Source organism: Coenobita brevimanus, chromosome 101 (assembly GCF_032717465.1).
Source record: "Coenobita brevimanus isolate Jiangsu-jjx chromosome 101, ASM3271746v2, whole genome shotgun sequence".
NCBI classification, from domain to species: Eukaryota; Metazoa; Arthropoda; class Malacostraca; order Decapoda; family Coenobitidae; genus Coenobita; species Coenobita brevimanus.
Window position 1 is genome coordinate 45173644 of NC_137054.1, and position 17832 is coordinate 45191475.

The 17832-nt window shown below is 43.6% G+C and overlaps 1 protein-coding gene across 1 annotated transcript in view; it reads right to left on the reverse strand.

The window, feature by feature from the left end:
- Positions 1–17832, reverse strand: part of LOC145415017 (reelin-like) — a 492696-nt gene that overhangs the window by 41357 nt on the left and 433507 nt on the right. Inside the window, exon 37 of the mRNA XM_080284434.1 lies at positions 2930–3141. Coding sequence (XP_080140560.1) covers positions 2930–3141 — 212 coding nt within the window. The remainder of the gene's footprint in view (positions 1–2929; positions 3142–17832) is intronic.

Sequence of the window (17832 nt, forward strand, 5' to 3'; positions counted from 1 at the left end):
GTGTGTGTGTGTGTGTGTGTGTAACAATGTCTACTTGGATAGTGATATTTCGCCGTTAGAGGTTGAATGTCAAACTTATACAATGAAGTTAGATAAGATCAGCGGACCTAGTGGCTTACGTCCAAGCTTTCAAAGCTGTCATAGTGGTTCATGACAATCACAGCTTTATTTAAAGTAATCTTTGTATCAGGCTCTAATCCTTCCTTGTGGAGGCTGGCGAGGCCCTTTCCGTATAGTTTAATCTTATTCTACTAAGGGACGTTTAGCATGGGCCAACCGTCATACTGCAGTAATTCTTCTTTTATATATTTCATTTATATGTTCTTCAAGCCCCACCCACACGAGGGTTAATCTGACCGACATGGTCAACGTCTGGTACTCTACCCGTGGATTACACCTCAGTAGGTGAGGCCGTGACATACACGAAAAATATTTTAAGGCTGGCCGGAAACACCAAGTCAGGTGTAAAGACCCTCCCACGCGAGAGTTAATCTGACCTACGTGGTCAAGTAGGGTGCCCCACCCACCCAGAGATTACTCGCTTGGCAACTCTCTTCAGGATGATGGTTCTACTGTATATATACTGCCTTCTTACCTCTTTACACTTGTTCACTCTGAAGATGTCTTGAAATAAAGATGAAAGTTTCCTCCTCTGGCTTTAGTATATATATATATATATATATATATATATATATATATATATATATATATATATATATATATATATATATATATATATATATATATATATATATATATGTTATGTGTCCGACTCTGGACATAGGCTTCACAGGCTGCTAGCAAGACCCAGTAGTCCTCCTACATACCATACACCTCTACATGTCACCACTTCGGCGCTAACACCCACCGTCCATATTGAATACATGCTAGGGTTGTCTCATACAGGACTGGTGTACAGGTATTGGCGGGGGTATTTTTACGACATGTCAGCGGGTCTTCTGGTAGATCAGTAAAGCCTGATTTAATGAAATTCAAATCCTTAAACTGTTCCCTGCCCCAGCGGGGATCTGAACCTGGGTCCATTGGGACTGCAGTGTGTGTGTGTGTGTGTGTGTGTGTGTGTGTGTGTGTGTGTGTGTGTGTGTGTGTGTGTGTGTGTGTGTGTGTGAACAGTATATATGTATGTGTGTATATATGTTTGATCAGTGATGTCCTAGGCCTCCTCCCGAGCATGAGCCGCCATCCCATCTAGCAGCCACTACAACACTTTATAGATCATACGGAACAGCGCCCTACGAATTATCACTGCCTGCACACACACACACACACACACACACACACACACACACACAGTTTACTTACACTTTGATACTAAAGTCTTCCTTGTCAGAGAATACTCGTATCTAGATTAAAGACGCACACAGTTCTGTGTGACAGCCTGTGCCACACCAGACTCTTGTCATTACATGACAGCGCCACACAACACAGCCAGACACATAAATTAATCTCCACTCAAACATCACCAGATCTTGGTCGGTATTATCTCACCTCCACACAATCCCACGCTAGCACTGAAGAAACACATATAAACTCACTTCACCCACAGGGCAATATAACACCTCGATCATAACGCTATACCACAATCCCCCCGCCCAACACTCTTAGACGCCCTTAAAGGAAGCTGATTGAGTTCACCCAGATAGACTTCGATCAGGACATCACCCAGACCTCCTCAGCTGTCAGTTTATATTCGCAGTTGACATGTACCCTGGTTGTAGAATAGTTCCAGAATCCAGACAACCGAACACACATAATGGAGTACATACATCCCATGCCACACTAAGACGTAGACACATCAACGGTGCAAATAACCTATGGGACGACCTCACGGGCAGTTGCCTACCTGGTGTCGGTTGGTCTGCTCGGCCACGCAGTCTGATATAGAGTTATAAAGTTTAGATAACATATTCAAAAATACTTCAGACAATAATATAATGATGCAGACCCGAAATGTGAGCAGACCTGTAATGTTACGTATTACGTAGCCTTTTCATTGTAAACATCGGTAGAGAGGCGGGCCTGCAGTCCTAACGGACCCAGGATCGAATCCTGACTGGGGCAGGGAACAGTTTAAGGATTTGAATTTCCTAATAAAGCAGACTTTCCTGATCTACCAGATGACCCGCCGACATGTCATAAAAATACCCCCGCTAATACCAATACACCAGTCCTGTATGAGACAGCCCTAGCATGTATTCAATATGGATGGTGGGTGTTTGCGCCGAAGTGGTGACATATGGAGGTGTAGGAGGACTACTGGGCCTTGGGATAGGTCACTGCCCCCAAGAAATAGGCCCTAAAGCCTTTGCCCAGAGTAGGACACGTTAAAAAAAAAAAAAAACAGTTACATGGCAGTATAACAGATCTTTCCCTTTTTACCCTGACAATAAGGGTGCTGACCCGCAGTAAGTGTACTGATCTATAGCAAGGGTGCTGACCTACAGTTAAAGGCTTGGAAGGGTACTAACCTGCGGTAGGTGTGCTGACCGACCAGTAATAAACAGCTAGTAAGGGTACTGGCTTGCAGTTAATGGCTAGTAATGGCGCTGACCTGCAGTTAACAGTTAATAAGGATGCTGACCTGCAGTAAGTGTACTGACCTGTAGCAAGGGAGTTGACCTAAAGGTAAAGGCTATAGAGGGTGCTATCCTGCGGTAGGTGTGCTGACCTGCAATAAACAGTTAATGGTGACCTGCAGTTAATGGCTAGTAAGGATGCTGATCTGCAATTAACGGATAATAAGGGGGCTGACTTGCAGTAAGTGAACTGGCCTGCATTTAAAGGTAAGTTTGGGTGCTGACTCACAATTCATGGGTAGTAAGGGTGCTGACTTGCAGTAAGTGCTGACCTGCAATATATGGCTAGTAAGGCTGCTGACCTGCAATCAAAGGGAAGTACGGGTGCTGACCTGTGTGGGCATTATATCGTCGAAGCCAAAGTGGAGGAGTAAGGTGGTCAGGGTGTGTGTATGTGAGTGTGTCGGGTGGAGCCACGCTGCCGCCCACCACCACCCCATCCACTGCCCAGTCGTAGTGGCCCCGCTCTCCGACGGCTGGCTGCCACCACCGCACCCGCCCACCCACACAACGCAGCCCAAACGGAAGCATCACCCACACATACCTGTCCATCATCATCATTATCATCATCATCATCATCATGCGGCTTCAGAATAGGTAAGAAAGGAAGCGGGCATCGTCCCCACCATAACTCACCTGTCATTGGTTATTTTGCTTTGTTTGGGGGAGGTATTTCGAAACAGGGAGGTTGGATAATGCCTTCACCAGCAGCAAGTAAACGGTAAAAGACCACTAGCCAAAACCGTAGGTCATAAACCAGTTTGCGGTGACTTAATGACTTTCTCACGACACTACTGTTGTGTACTTTTGAAAAGACCATAAGAAATTAAGCTAGTGCTTGTCTGCAAAAAGTTCACGGGACTAACAAATTTTTAATGCAAGGGAGAAGGTATCAAAGGCCAGGAGCCTGCAAAACCGTTCCTTCCAAGAAAAAACAAAAACAATACCATCATCTTTGTTTCTATACCATTTCTGTGCAGACAGTGACCAATTCTGACCAATATATCGAAAATGATTTTCGCATATTTTCCCGGGTAGCAATTTACAACAACTCGCCGTCGGTGGAGGGATGCAAGCAGACAGGTCAGAGGAGCAGTGACCATGGATGACCATGGAAGTAACGATAGAAAAGAGATAAAGATGCAACAATGCAGCGAAGAGACAGAGGTTGAAGGGAGCCAGTAAGAAGAGGAGAGTTGATGAGACGAAAAGCCTCTGACTCCACCCTATTGAGAAGAGCTGTATGGGGGAGCCTCCCCACACATGAGTGTTGTACTCTACACAGGGGTGAATAAAACCCGTGTATAAAGTCAACAACTGTGCAGGGGTAAAGAAGGTACAGAGTCAGTTTAGCACACCCAATCTCTTGGAAGCAGATTTTACAAGAGATGCAATATGATCTTTCCAAGATAAGTCTCGAGTGAATGAAACCCCAAGCATATTCAAGGATGATGCAAGATTAAGCTGAGTATTATTGAAAATTAGTAGGTACTCCTGTGGAAGATTGTGTCGGGTTGATAGGTGTAAAAAATGAGTTTTTCATGTATTAAAAACAACAAGATTATTTTTACCCCAGTCAGAGATACGAGCCAAGTCAGACATTAGGTGTGCCATAGTTTCATCCCTTGTTTGTTGAAGTCACTACTGACATGGACGATGAGGGAACCGAATGGAAAGGTGAAGGGTGGAATCATCAGCATACGAGTAGATAGGGTTAGATGTGCAGCTTAGAAGGTCATTGATGAACAAAAGGAAGAGAGTTGGTGATAGGACAGAGCCCTGAGGAACACCATTGTTGATAGATCTAGGAGAAGAACGATGGCCGTCTACAACGGCGGCTAAAGAACGACCAGAAAGGAAGCTATAGATGAAGGCACAGATAGAAGGATAGAAACTGTAAGAGGGTAGTTTAGAAATTAAAGATTTATGCCAGACTCGATCAAAAGCCTTTGAGATGTCATGTGCAATGGCAAAGCTTTCACCAAAGTCCTGAAAGGAGGATGACCAGGATTCTGAAAGGTAGGTGAGAAGATCGCCAGTGGAGCGCCCCTGACGGAACCCATACTGACGATCAGAAAGAAGGTTATGATAGGAAAGATGCTATAAAATATTTCTGTTAAGAATTGACTTGAAAACTTTTGAGACACAGGATGTTAAAGCAATTGGACGATGGTTAGAGGGTTGGGAATCGTCACCCTTCTTAGGTACTTGTTGAATGACAGCAAACTTCCAGCAAGAAGGAAAGGTACAAGTTGACAGACAAAGGTGAAAGAGTTTACCTGGGCAGGGTGTAAGGACTGAAGCACAGTTCTTGAGGACAACAGGAGGAACTCCATCAGGCCCATATGCCTTGCTAATATGGAGGTCAGTGATGGCAGAAAATACATCAGCTGAAGAAATTTTAATGACATCGATGAGGAAGTCTGAGGGTGGAAGTGATGGATGAACAGCACTGGAATTGTCTAAGGAGGAATTGGAGGAGAAAGTCTGAATGAAGAGATCTGCTTTATCGTAGAAGAAACAGCTACAGAGCCATCAGAATAGAAAAGAGGAGGGAAGGATGATGAGGTAAAGTTGTTAGAAAGGTTTTTGGCAAAGTGCCAGAAGAGGCGGGAAGAATTCGACGTGGAGAGTTGAGAGCATTTAGTACGGATTAAATTATTTTTACAGAGCAAAGAACAGACTTAGCACGATTCCGGAGAGAAACATAAACAAGATGTGATTCAGGGGTGGGTTTGCTCTGGCACCTTTTATAAGCCCTCTCCTTGTTGTGGACAGCATTAGAACAAACGTAATTAAACCAAGGCTTTCTTGCATTAGTCAGAGGATATGAGAAGGGAATGTATGCTTCCATGCCTGAGAGAATAACCTCCATAATGCGCAAGGCACACTCAGATGGCTCCCGGCCATGGAAGCAATAATCATTCCAGGGAAAATCAAAGAAGTACTGTCTGAGGGCCTCCCAATCTGCAGCTCCAAAGTGCCACAGACAACGTTTCTTTGGAGGGTCCACAGGTCGTACTGGAGCGATAGGACAGGTTAAGGTAATAAGATTGTGATTGGAGGAGTCCCACAGAGAGGAAAGATTAACAGTGTAAGCAGAAGGATTAGTTGTAACGAAGAGGTCAAATATGTTGGAGCTCTCTCCAAGGTGGTCAGGGCTACGTGTAGGGTGTTGTACAAGCTGTTGTACATCATTAAGAATAGAAAAGATGTAGGCTTGTTCATCAGGTGGATCAGTGAAAAGAGAGGAGAGCCAAAGGTGGTGGCGAACACTGAAATCTCCTAGAATGGAGATTTCAGAGAAAGGAGAAATGGACAGAATGTGTTCCATCGTAGAAGAAGGAAGACAGTGGAAGAATTTTTGATAGTAGAATTAGGAGATATGTAAACAGCACAGATATACTTAGTCAGAGAATGACAAGATAGCCGAAGCCAGAGTGTAGAGAATTCATAAGAATCAAGTTCAGGAACACGAGAGCAAGATAGGTCGTTGTATACATATACACAACATCCACCTTTGGCTATGAAATGAGTATAGAGAAAGTAGGAGGAAACAGAAAAGGGTTAGCTGTCAGTTGCCTCAGTTAGGTGAATCTCTGTCAAGAAAAGGTGATGTTTAGAGAAGGAGAGGTGGTGTTCGACAGAGAGAAAGTTAGAGGAAAGGCCGCGAATGTTGCAGAAATGAAGAAGTGAGTCAGACAGTGATTCCAGGCATCTCTCAGAGTCGTCACCGGGAGAGAGGCGGATGATGTATATTCCCCTAAATTTTTGGCTTTCCTCAACTTAGTAGCCTACACGCTTGTAACAAGGAAGAGGTTAATGAAGGTTACATCTGGCTCCTCCGGTTCAAGAAGACTCTATACCCGGTGACAATATTCTAGTGGTAGCACGAACTTAATAAAAAAAAAATCATCACTGGACTAGAATTTAAATTGTCGCTAAAAGCATCAAATTCACAGACCTTTAATAATATAAATTTCCTATATGTTATCCACCGGGATAATTACAAGCTCAGTAATATGACGACGGTTGTAATATTTAAGGTACATTAGATTTATTTCTTACGAAATATTTTGACTACAATGCTGGATCAATACCGAAATAATTATGAATCAACCTTTTACAAATTTAATAATGACAATGGCTGGTGTCCGTGACTGTAAGTGTTTACCTTGGTGACTGCTTTCCTTTGTAATAATAAAGATGCTAGGGAGCTTAGCTCATACGGGTGCCTCTTCTCAAATTTGCATTAAAATACCAGTCAGTACATTGATAGTTGAACTACCGATGACCTTACTGGTAGTCTGTTCCTATCACTGACCACCCTTGCAATATATATATATATATATATATATATATATATATATATATATATATATATATATATATATATATATATATATATATATATATATATATATATACAGTATATATATATATATATATATATATCAGCAGCAGCCGTTTGAGTATCCATATATATATATATATATATATATATATATCAGCAGCAGCCGTTTGAGTATCCACTGCAGGACCGACCTATCCCGACCGAAGTCGGGACGATACAGCCAATGTATCTCTACAAAGTGCCTTAGGCTGTCTGGTAGAGATTGTATGTAGGGTGAGAAGTGCTTGTAAGTGTAATTGCACCGGAAACAAATTTCTTTTTTCCTGCACCGGAAACAAGTTTCCCATAGAAATAATAGAACCTTTTGATGGTAACAATAATAAATTAGATTGGACGCCATCATACTGAATTGGTATGATCACAAATTGTACATATTCCTGCCCTCACTTTAAATTACTAACTTTATTTTATGCCAAGTTGAAAGAACCAAAGGCAAGACGCCCCGAAAAAAAAAAAAAATCGCTCTTTCTATGAAAAGTTGATCTGTGGACAGCCAAACCTAAGATTTGTTGATTTCCAGATGCCTGGACACACTCTACGTAAAGAGAATGCGGTTCATAGGCTGAGGGAAAATATAAAGACTGAGGAAAACAGTTCCAGTGTTGACTTGATACTTACCAGTACTTGAAGGACAAAGAGTATCAGTTAACTCATGCATCAGAGGGCTGGAGAGACAAGTGTGTTGATATATGGGTGGAAGAAGAATGCAAACAAGCATGACCAGCGAACACTGAAACATTGATAGCAGAAGACAAAGAAACAATACTGCAGAAGAGAGAGAGAGAGAGAGAGAGAGAGAGAGAGAGAGAGAGAGAGAGAGAGAGAGAGAATGTGTTCAAGCGTGCAAGATAGGCCATGATGGCATTGTGTGAAACAAAGATGAAAGAGTGTGAAGTGGAGGAGTGGGAGGGTGTGACATGTGTAAGATCGGGCATGAATGGGCGAGGAAGATGCAAGGAAGGAGTTGCTTTGTGGATGAATGAGGTGCGGCAGAGTGGAATGAGAGACTACAAATGTGTCAGCTCGAGATGTATGTGTCAAGTTCAAGTTTGAGAAGATGAAAGTGGCTGTGATCGTAGAGTATACACCGTGTGATGACAGGGGTGAGAGAGAGAAGACAGATTTTGGGATGAGGTGATGAAGCAATGGGAGAAATGCTCAGGAGTTATTAAGTGATTGTAATGGGAGATAAGAATGGAAGAGTAGGCACTGGTCCTGAGGATAACATAATGGTTGTAAAGTAGTACCAGGAAAAAATGATAATGGGAAGCGACTGAAGGATATGTGTCAGGAAATGAGGTTGTGCCTCTGTAACTATTATTTCAAACACAAAGATGCACAAATATACATGATATAGAGGGAACGGGGATCGTGTTGAAAGGCGCCTGGCTGATTATGTGCTCGTAGAGACGTCGATGCTGGGAATGGTTGCTGATACAAGGGCCAGGAGAGGACGATGTGGAGGTCTATCAGATCATATGATTGTGGTATGCAAGATCAACCTAAGAAGAGTGAGGTGGACCCGGAGAGAAAGAAGCAGTCAGGGAGAAAGACAAAGTCGAGAAGCTGAGGATCAAAGAAATGGCAGATGAATACACGGTCAAAGTAGAGGAGGAGTTAGAATCAGCGAATTGCAATGAAATGGATTTGGACAGCCTGTGGAATGCACACAGGGACTATTTAGTTAGGAATGCTAAAGCACTGTGTGGTGTGGCAAGAGTAACAACAAAGAAGACATGTACGGCATGGTGGGATGAAGAGGTTAACAGAGCAGTGGAAGAAAAGAGGAAGAAGTGGCTAGCGTGGTTACACGACAGGGGTTCATTTGAAATAAGAACTTAATATATTGAGTGCAAGAAGCACGTACAGAGACTAGTGAAGAAGAAAAAGAAGGAAGTAAATGATGATCTACGAATAAAAATGAATGCAAACTACTCTGAAAATGAGAAGTTATTCTGGAAACGGTGTGGAAATGTAGAGGCGACGCGGAAAGAAATGTGAAGGTGTGAAGGATGTAGGTGGTAGATTATTAACCCATGGAGATGAAATAAGGACCAGATGGAAAGAATATTTTGAAAGCCTGATGAATGGAAATAGAAAGAATAGAGCAGCTGTAAACATGATTGGTTTTGGGGGTGTGCAGAGAAGGAATGCTGTGCCAGGAGACGTGACACTCGAACAGGTGAAGAGCATCGTGAAGCAGCTGAAAAATGGGAAACCTGCTGGGGTTGATGAAGTGTATGCAGAAATGATTAAGTGTTGTGGGGAGATCGGAATGAAATGCTTGTTGGAGATATGTATGAAGGCATGGAGGAGTGAAACTGTGCCTGCAGAGTGGAAAAAGGCTGTCACTGTACCCCTGTACAAAAAAAAAAGGTGAGCGAAATGAGTGCAAGAATTATCGTGACACAGTTTATTGCGTGTGGTAGGGAAGGTATATGGAAGAATTATTAAAAAGAAAATAAGAGAGATATCAGAAGTCCTAGTGAGTGGTGAACAGGGTGGCTTTAGGAGTGACAGATGATGTGTGGATCAAACATTTGCAGTAAAACAGATTGTGGAGAAGGCTTGTGAGAAGGACTATATGGTGTTTATGGCATTTATGGATCTGGAAAAAGCATACAACAAAGCACACAGAGAAAGATTGTGGAAAGTTTTGCGCATGTACGGTGTAGAGGGTAGATGCCGTCAAGAGTTTTTGTGATGGTAGTGAAGCATGTGTAAGGGTTAATGGACACCTAAGTGAATGGTTCACGATCAGTGTGGGCGTGCAACAAGGTTGTGTGATGTCACCATGGTTGATCAATATACATATGGATGGGGTGATGAGAGAAGTAAAAACACGAGTAATGGAGAGGGGGATGGCGTTGGTAATGAATGGTGATGGATGGAATATCTCAAATTTGTTGTATGCTGATAATGCAGTACTACTTGTAAATACCGGACAAGAACTTGGTAGACTAGTGCAGAGTTCTGCTGATGTCTGTGAGTGTCGTGCCTTGAGAGTAAATGTAGAAAGGAGTAAACTAATGGTAACTGAGAGGTGACTCCCAGTGAGATGTTACAGTCAATGGAGAGGGATCGGAATTGTTGAGAGAGTTCAAATGCCTGGGTACAGTGACAGACAAGAGAGGAAAATGTGCAAAAGAAGTGAAAAGTATAGTGGCACAAGGAAGGAAAGTAGCTGGTGCTACGAAGGCATTGATAAGAAACAGAGGCTTGATTGTTGCAGCTGCACGAGGCTTACATGAAGGAGTGTTAGTGCAAACTTTAACCTATGGATGTGAGACTATGGTGGGGCATGAAAATAAAAAAATCAGTAGTGAGAGCAGTGAAGATGGGACTGGTGAGGAATGTATGTGGAGTACAGAGATTGGATTAGATACGAAATAATGTGATTCGTGAAAGATGTGGAGTGAGGAAGTCTGTGGACACCCGAATCAAAGAGTGTGTATTGAGATGGTATGGTCATGTGGAGAGCATGGATAACAATAGAGTGGTGAAAGGGTTTATCTGAGCGAATTTGAAGGAGGAAAGGGGGAAGAGGCGAGGTAGGCCAAGGAGAAGATCGAAGGATGTGGTGGATGAGTGTGTGAGGAAGAGATGTTTGGAAGTCAGTGAGGCTAGGGAACCGACAAGAGATCGAGCTGGCTGGATGAATATTGTGAGGAAAGGCACATGATCAGGGATTTAGCACTCTTCTTTAATGTGACAGCGTTCGGATAGACAATCGGATACATTAATGTGAAGCTAGTGTGTGGTGAATGTTTTTGGCATATCAGATAGAACTAGGATTCCGTGGGCTTGAATGGTGAGTGAATGGAAGCGTGGTCCATTGGACTGGACAAATTTGGGTTGTCTGGCTCCCATAGGGTGGAAAAGGAGGTCCGAATGATGATGATGATGATATCGTTTGCCTCGCCTTTGTTGACTGTTGAGGACAGTAAGCTCCGCCCATTTCCAATGAATATTGCTCGTGCTGGGTGTGAGAAACATTCAAACCGTCAGTTGGAGAGGGGCACTGTGAAGGATGGTCGTATGCCTGGACGTGCCAGATTACACTCTTGTGTCTTGAGCTGTGGGCCTTAGTTCTGGGATGCCACGGCTCTCCGCTCATAACGTAGTTAGTAAGTGGTGCTCAATAGTCGTGAAATGTGGACGTAGCTGAGAGCGTGAACCAGTCTACTGTAGTTCTTGACACCACATTTCTGCAGCCTGCTGCCCATAGGACGTAGCAAAGGAGGAGCTCATGCAGGATCGTCGAAGATTTCCCCCTCATGTGGCAAGGTCTCTGCGACTCCCGCTTTATAGTCCCATGACTCCACATCTCCAATTAACAGTATCTTTGTGTGTGTGTGTGTGTATTCTAGGCTTAAGAGTATTAGTAAGCTTGATTGCATGATGAGTGAGTGAATTTGCTTGCTTGGGATTCTGAATTTACTTGCTTAACTTGTACCGTAAGAATTTATTTTGCCACAATTAATAAATGTACAGTTCTCGTCTTTGAGCTTGATTGATTGTAAAAATCGCTTCTTATTTTTCAATATTGTTCTCACTTTATTTGCTTCCAATTTGCACAAACTTTTCTTGACATTAACCACAACTGGTAGTAAGCCAGATCATAACGAAACCATTTGCACAAGCTGGCAGTTAGCGAACGCTAGAATCTGCTTGGTGCTGCTAAGTTCTATGGTAAAACAAGTTACTGAATGTCATGGGGTAAGGACACTCAGAGGCCAACAGTGGGCTACTACAAATTCAGCATCCATGAGTAATTATCTCTCGCTGTGTACGGTTTGAAAAGAAAGTCAATAAAATCCTCGTCTTCAGAGAGTCGACTACACAAGCCAGAATAAAGTTAAAACATAATATTTATTATCGTAAGCCGATCTTCCTTGTGTCAAGAGACGACTGTCCTTTTCCTCCCATTAAAGTGGAGTGATGTATTCTTTTCCTCACAGTGACAGCTGGCGACCTCTCTTCCAATGACTCCTAGCACGATCTCTTTGCCAGGATATTAACTCCTAGTTATTAACGAAACATTAACAAACTCATTCACTCCTAGCTACTTATTTGTTGTAAGCATTAAAGTTTATAGGCATTAGTAATTATCGTGAGTTTGTATGCTAGCTTACTGGTGGTTACAGTTTAGTTAGCCATTTCCTGCTTTATTACCCCTTACAGTACTTAACCCGCCCCGTCCTGACGACGTATGGGTACGTTGCAACGATTTGCATTTGCCAGTCCCGGCGACGTACCAGTACGTCGTGCAATTGCAATGTGCATAATTTCGACAATTTTCAAATTTCGCGCTTGATTTGCGGTACGTACCCTCGCCTGACCTTCCCCTACCTGCCACCAGGCGGGGACACTCGGCGACCCCGCGCGACCCGCGCTAGCCCGCCACTCGTCCACTCACCTGGTAGCCACGGTCCTGCTCAGACATGGCTAAGAGAGGTCTCTCAGAGAGCGAAATTCAAGTCGCCCTGGACACCTTTACCGGCGACAGTGATTCCCCACTGGATGACGAGGAGATGGACAAGGATTATGTGCAGCCAGAGGAGGAAGAAACCACCAGCAGTGACGAGGAAGTTCCGTCACCCAGGAAGCGGCAGTACGTGACTTACCGTGCTGCTAGAGAGGGGCAGGAGGCAAAGAAGGCACGTGGTATATCATATCCCTATCCCCAGCGTGCCTTGGAAGCAGAATTCGAGGTCGAGGATGAGGACGAGGACGAGGACGGAGCCGTGGGACGTGCTGCCACGTGGTATGGACGGGAGGTGATTACACATCGTGGCCCAGAGCGCACACCACGTCGTCTAAGCAGGTATGGGCCTAGCATTCTGTTTGGGGAGGTAGGAAGTGAAGTGGAGGGAGTGGGGAGTGAAATGGAAAGTCCTGGGATTAGGGAAAGTGAGAGTGACGTGGGTGAGTCATTGCTCTCCCTACGCAGTGTGAGGCGGCAGAGTGGATCACGTGGGCCAGTGCGGGTGTGTTCATTATCACGTGGGGTTGTGAGGGAGGGGGAAGGTGGGGAGGAACCACTCCAAAGCACGTCTTATGCTCCCCAATATCCCCTAACACATGGTCGAGCAAGGTTGCGTGAAAGAGCACGTGGTGTGGTAATGGAGGGGGAAGGTGGGGAGGAACCATTCCCCAGCACGTCTTCTGCTCCCCAGTATTCAACAATTTCATCCCCACAGCCCCCTAATGTTCCTCAAGGCCGTAAGGGTAAGGGAAAGGGAAAGGGTAAAGGCAGAGGGAAGAGGAGTGACAGTGGGGAAGCCCTCCGCATTCTTTCTCTCTCCCCAACCTCCCCAACCAGGATCTCCTCCCCACCCAGATGAAGGCGGTGATGGGGACGAGGGATTTGTGTCGTGGGATTGGGAGGATGGGAGTGATTTTTCTCCCCTCATTCACCCCTTCACTGAGCAAGGGCGATCTGGCTGCATTGCACCAGGTATTCACTGTAATTCAAGCAGGTTGGATTTTTCCACCTGTTTTTCAGTGAGGCCTTCGTAGATCAGATCGTTTTTCAAACAAACCTGTTTGCAAGCGCCCAGCGCCTAGAAAGTGAAAGATTGGGAACAAGGAGTAGGCATTCTATGATTTATGATTACCCTGTCTCCATTCCAGAAATGTTCTTATTTTTTGCCCTTGTCCTTTTGATGGGTATAATAAGAAAAAATAGAATTCCTGCTTACTGGACTAGGGACCCTGTTATGTTTACCCCCATATTTGGTCAAGTGATGAGCCGTAATCGATTTCAACAAATTCTAAGTCGCCTCCATTTCTATGATGCTCATGACCCTGCAAATGCAAGCAACACTGACAAAATGAGGCGAATTAGGCTGGTCTTTGATCACCTCAGGCAAACCTTTCGATCCTCATTCTATCCCTATAGAGATCTCGTCATAGACGAGAGTCTCGTGTTGTGGAGAGGCAATATTTCATTCAGACAGTATATACCCAGCAAAAGGCACCGTTTTGGGTTCAAGATCTTTGTTATGTGTGACTGTAGGACTGGATACGTGCAAGACATAGTCTTGTACACCGGTGCACAGACAGACAATAGAAGATCGAAGTATAGGACTTTCGGGAGCAGTGGTAAAGACGATGATACAAGACTACCTTCATCGTGGTCACGTTCTCTACCTCGACAACTGGTACACTAGCCCTCTTCTCGCTCGTTATCTTCACAGACATGAAACGGGAGTCTGTGGAACCGAAAAGGTGAACCGGCGTCACATGGTCAAGGTAGGGCGGAAACTTGCAAGGAGTGAGGTTGTCTTCTTCAAAGCAAACAACATCCTTGCGACAATGTGGAACCACAACAGAGAAGTAACCTCTTGTCCACGGTTCACCGCCCCTTGATGCACCGTACTGATTCTGTTGATTACCATAGCGAGAGCAGGCGTCGTGTTTGGAAACCTGAGTGTGTAATGGATTACAATATAAACATGCGCCTCGTGGACCAGTCTGACTCCATGATATCGATCGTAGAGTGTGCCAGGACCACGATGAAGTGGTATAAAAAACTGTTCTTTCACTTGCTAGATATCACTGCTCTGAATTGCCACCACCTTCACGCCATGACCACAGGAGTTCAGGAAACCTTTGAAGGGTTTGTGAGGGAGCTCACACGAGAAATCTTTGCTAAGTATGCTGTTGAAAGGCCCCAACAGCGCCCCCGCACTGCCCCTATTACCCAGACTCCCCAGAGAATATCCGGCCGCCATTTCCCCACTCCTATCCCTCCCCAGCCCAACAGACCTAGGCCCCAGCGCAGGTGTCACGTGTGCAGTAATTCCCAGGTGAGACTCACGACACAGAAGAAGGACACCCGCTATGAGTGCGTGCAGTGTGACGTGGGTCTGTGTATTCACCCATGTTTTAGTGAATATCACACGTTGCTGCAATTTTAGCATGGTGTGAATGCGAAAGGACGCTGAAATTATGAGGTAAATGCGACAGACAGACGCTCTGTGAAAATATCAGTCATGTGGATCGCCAAATATTAGTATAAAGTGCCTACGGGTAGAACATAAGTGAAAACATTGGGTGTAAGTATATAAATCTGCCCTAAGTTGAAACTTACATAGAGAGGGTTGTTTGATGCGATATTCTGTCGCTCAGTGCAATAAATACGGCCCCTTATTATATATTTCTTATTATGTGACATTCTTACGGGTATAATATAAGTTCAAATTATTGTATATGATGATGTATATTCTAAGTCAAATATTCATAGCGTGTCTATAAAGATAAGATTTCCTGACGCTTAGTCGAATGAATAAGGCACGTATTAGTCAAAATAAAAGGCAGCAAGTGATAAAGTGAATAATTAGTATATAAGTGTGTGAGTGAATTAGTATATAAGTGTGTGAGTATTATGTATGACGAAACATTCCTTGCGAGGGTATTTTCAGGCGATATTCTCACGCTCACTTGAATAAATAATGGCAGTAAGTATGTACAGTGCATTCTAGGGGTGTAAACGTGTGTAATGTAAGTAGGAAAATATAATTGGAGTGAATAAATAAAGTAGATGATGAAGCACGAGTGTTTGAGATCGTGGTTGCTACGTGAATAGGCGCTAGCATATCGCTAAATGCCCTCGTAATGAATGAAAATAATTGAAAACCTTCACAGTGGTGGAGGAAAGGTTCTATGTAAATGGGAATATAATTGGAAAGTGATAAAACAATTTGGTATGTTGAAATACTAGTCATAGAGAGTGTGCTTACTAAGCTGATGTGCGCTAAACTTATGCTGCATGTCATCATAATGAATGAAAACATCTGAAAACACTTACAAACAGTTGTAATTGGTAAATTGTCATTGAAACAGAAGTATACAAGTAGAAAAAATGACAGATTGACTCATACCAGAAACTTAGCATATAGCATGTTACGACTCGGACCAAACTCGCTATGCTCGCGCAATGGTACAATGCTTATTTTTCCTATATATGTGTCTGAAATCCATTATATTGTTACTGTTATTGTTTATTAGTTCTAATTCAATAAATGTAGAGGTGTTGTGTGTTGTTTGTCCCATTATTCCTTACCATAGAAAACGTAAACGCATATCCAGCCCATTCCAGAATACGATACCTGCGGGGGGAAACCGCACCTGTACAGACCACTTATAGACCGCAGAGACCACTTTCTTCATGATTTTCCATCGTTTCTCGACCTAAGCGGAAGTTTTAGAAGAAAAATTTTTTTTCTAAAAAGGCTCGGGACTGGGGGATGTCATAGGTGCGGAAAGGCTCAGGACGTGACGGGTTAATTCGATTTTAGTATTTTATTCTGGCTAACGGCAGATGATTTTACTCTCCTCTGGGAAACCGCCGGTACCCACAGGGTTAGTTATTGTGAGTTCCCCAGTTTTTGTGGATTGCTTGTTGTTTACAAGTTTAATTTAACCTGTGCCTATATTCTTAATTTTGTATTATTATTATTTTTAAAAATACAACAGGAAGGAAAAACAAATGATTAAAAAAAAAAAAATCCATACACGAGATTGCTGGCGTCCTCCATTCATAAAATATTTGTAACAGTTGGAATTGAACAGCTGTAGGTTGAAGTTTGGGGGGAAACAACTCTGGGGAAGCGAGTTCCAGAGAGATTCAGTTCGGGGAATAAATGAATTCTGATAGGCAAGTTCTGCAATATGGCCGTGTGACATTCCAGTCATGAGCGTTACCTGATGCCCGTGTAGCACGAGGGAAGGCGTGGAGAGGTGGCACAATGGACGCAACTTCCTCTGAGCATTTGCCATAAAAACATCTGTAAAATAATGCAAGGGAGGCAACATTCCTTCTTACTTGTAGGGGAGGTAGTTTATTTATAATAGCAGGGTTATTATTAATTTCAACAGCTTTGTTTTGAATTTTGTCTAGTTGTTTTAGTGCAACCTCTTCACATTCATTCCACAAGGGTGAGCAATATTCAAGCTGAGAGCGCACATGACTCTGATAAACCTATTATAATTAGCTTTCGACTGCTAAACAACACAGCTCGTACATAAGTTTTTAGTTCTCTTCGGATCAGTGAGTTAGTACTTTAGCTCCTAACCTGTTCATACAGGAAGCCAAAGATATGGGGCTTAATGACCCCCAGGAAAGTGAGATTGTTTCCTACACGTATTCAGGCAGGATTTCCATTTTATACCAGCTGACTGCTGCAGTTGCCATGCCAGAACCTCTCTTTCACCTTATTATAGGTAACACACCATGTGCTTCGTATAGTTGCACCATAGATGTTGCTACTTAGACTTCAGCTGCTGCAGTAAAACGAACCATGGCTGAGATTCCTAATCGTGTCACCCCGCTGACCATTGTATCACCGTAAGATCTGATTTTTAGTTAAGATGTTGCCCAGCAGCAGCAGTCTGACCCGACACTTGCCGTAGTGTGCAAGAAACTGAAGGGTAATATGATTAAGTATTCACGGGGAGGTCAAGCCAGGTTCCTTCGCAAATGAGGGCGACTGTACCGTGAGTCACAAACAACCTGGGGTGAGGTTCAACTGCAGTTTTCCGTTCCTGCAAAGTATCACTGAGCAGTGTTGGAACTGGGTAATTGTTCAGCGCTGGGAAGTCGCAAATGTACAAAAAAAAAAAAAAAAAACTTTGACCATAACCACACTGACTTTTTCTGGCCAGGCACTTGACATGAAATAAATAAGCTTTTGTGTTCCTGTGACATGTCTCAACATTATGCTTATCAAGGATGTGTCCGTCCTCTGCTGTTGAAAACCATGCCCCTAATCTCTGAGCCATTTCATAGAGGGCAGTGGCAGTGTGGGCACAGAC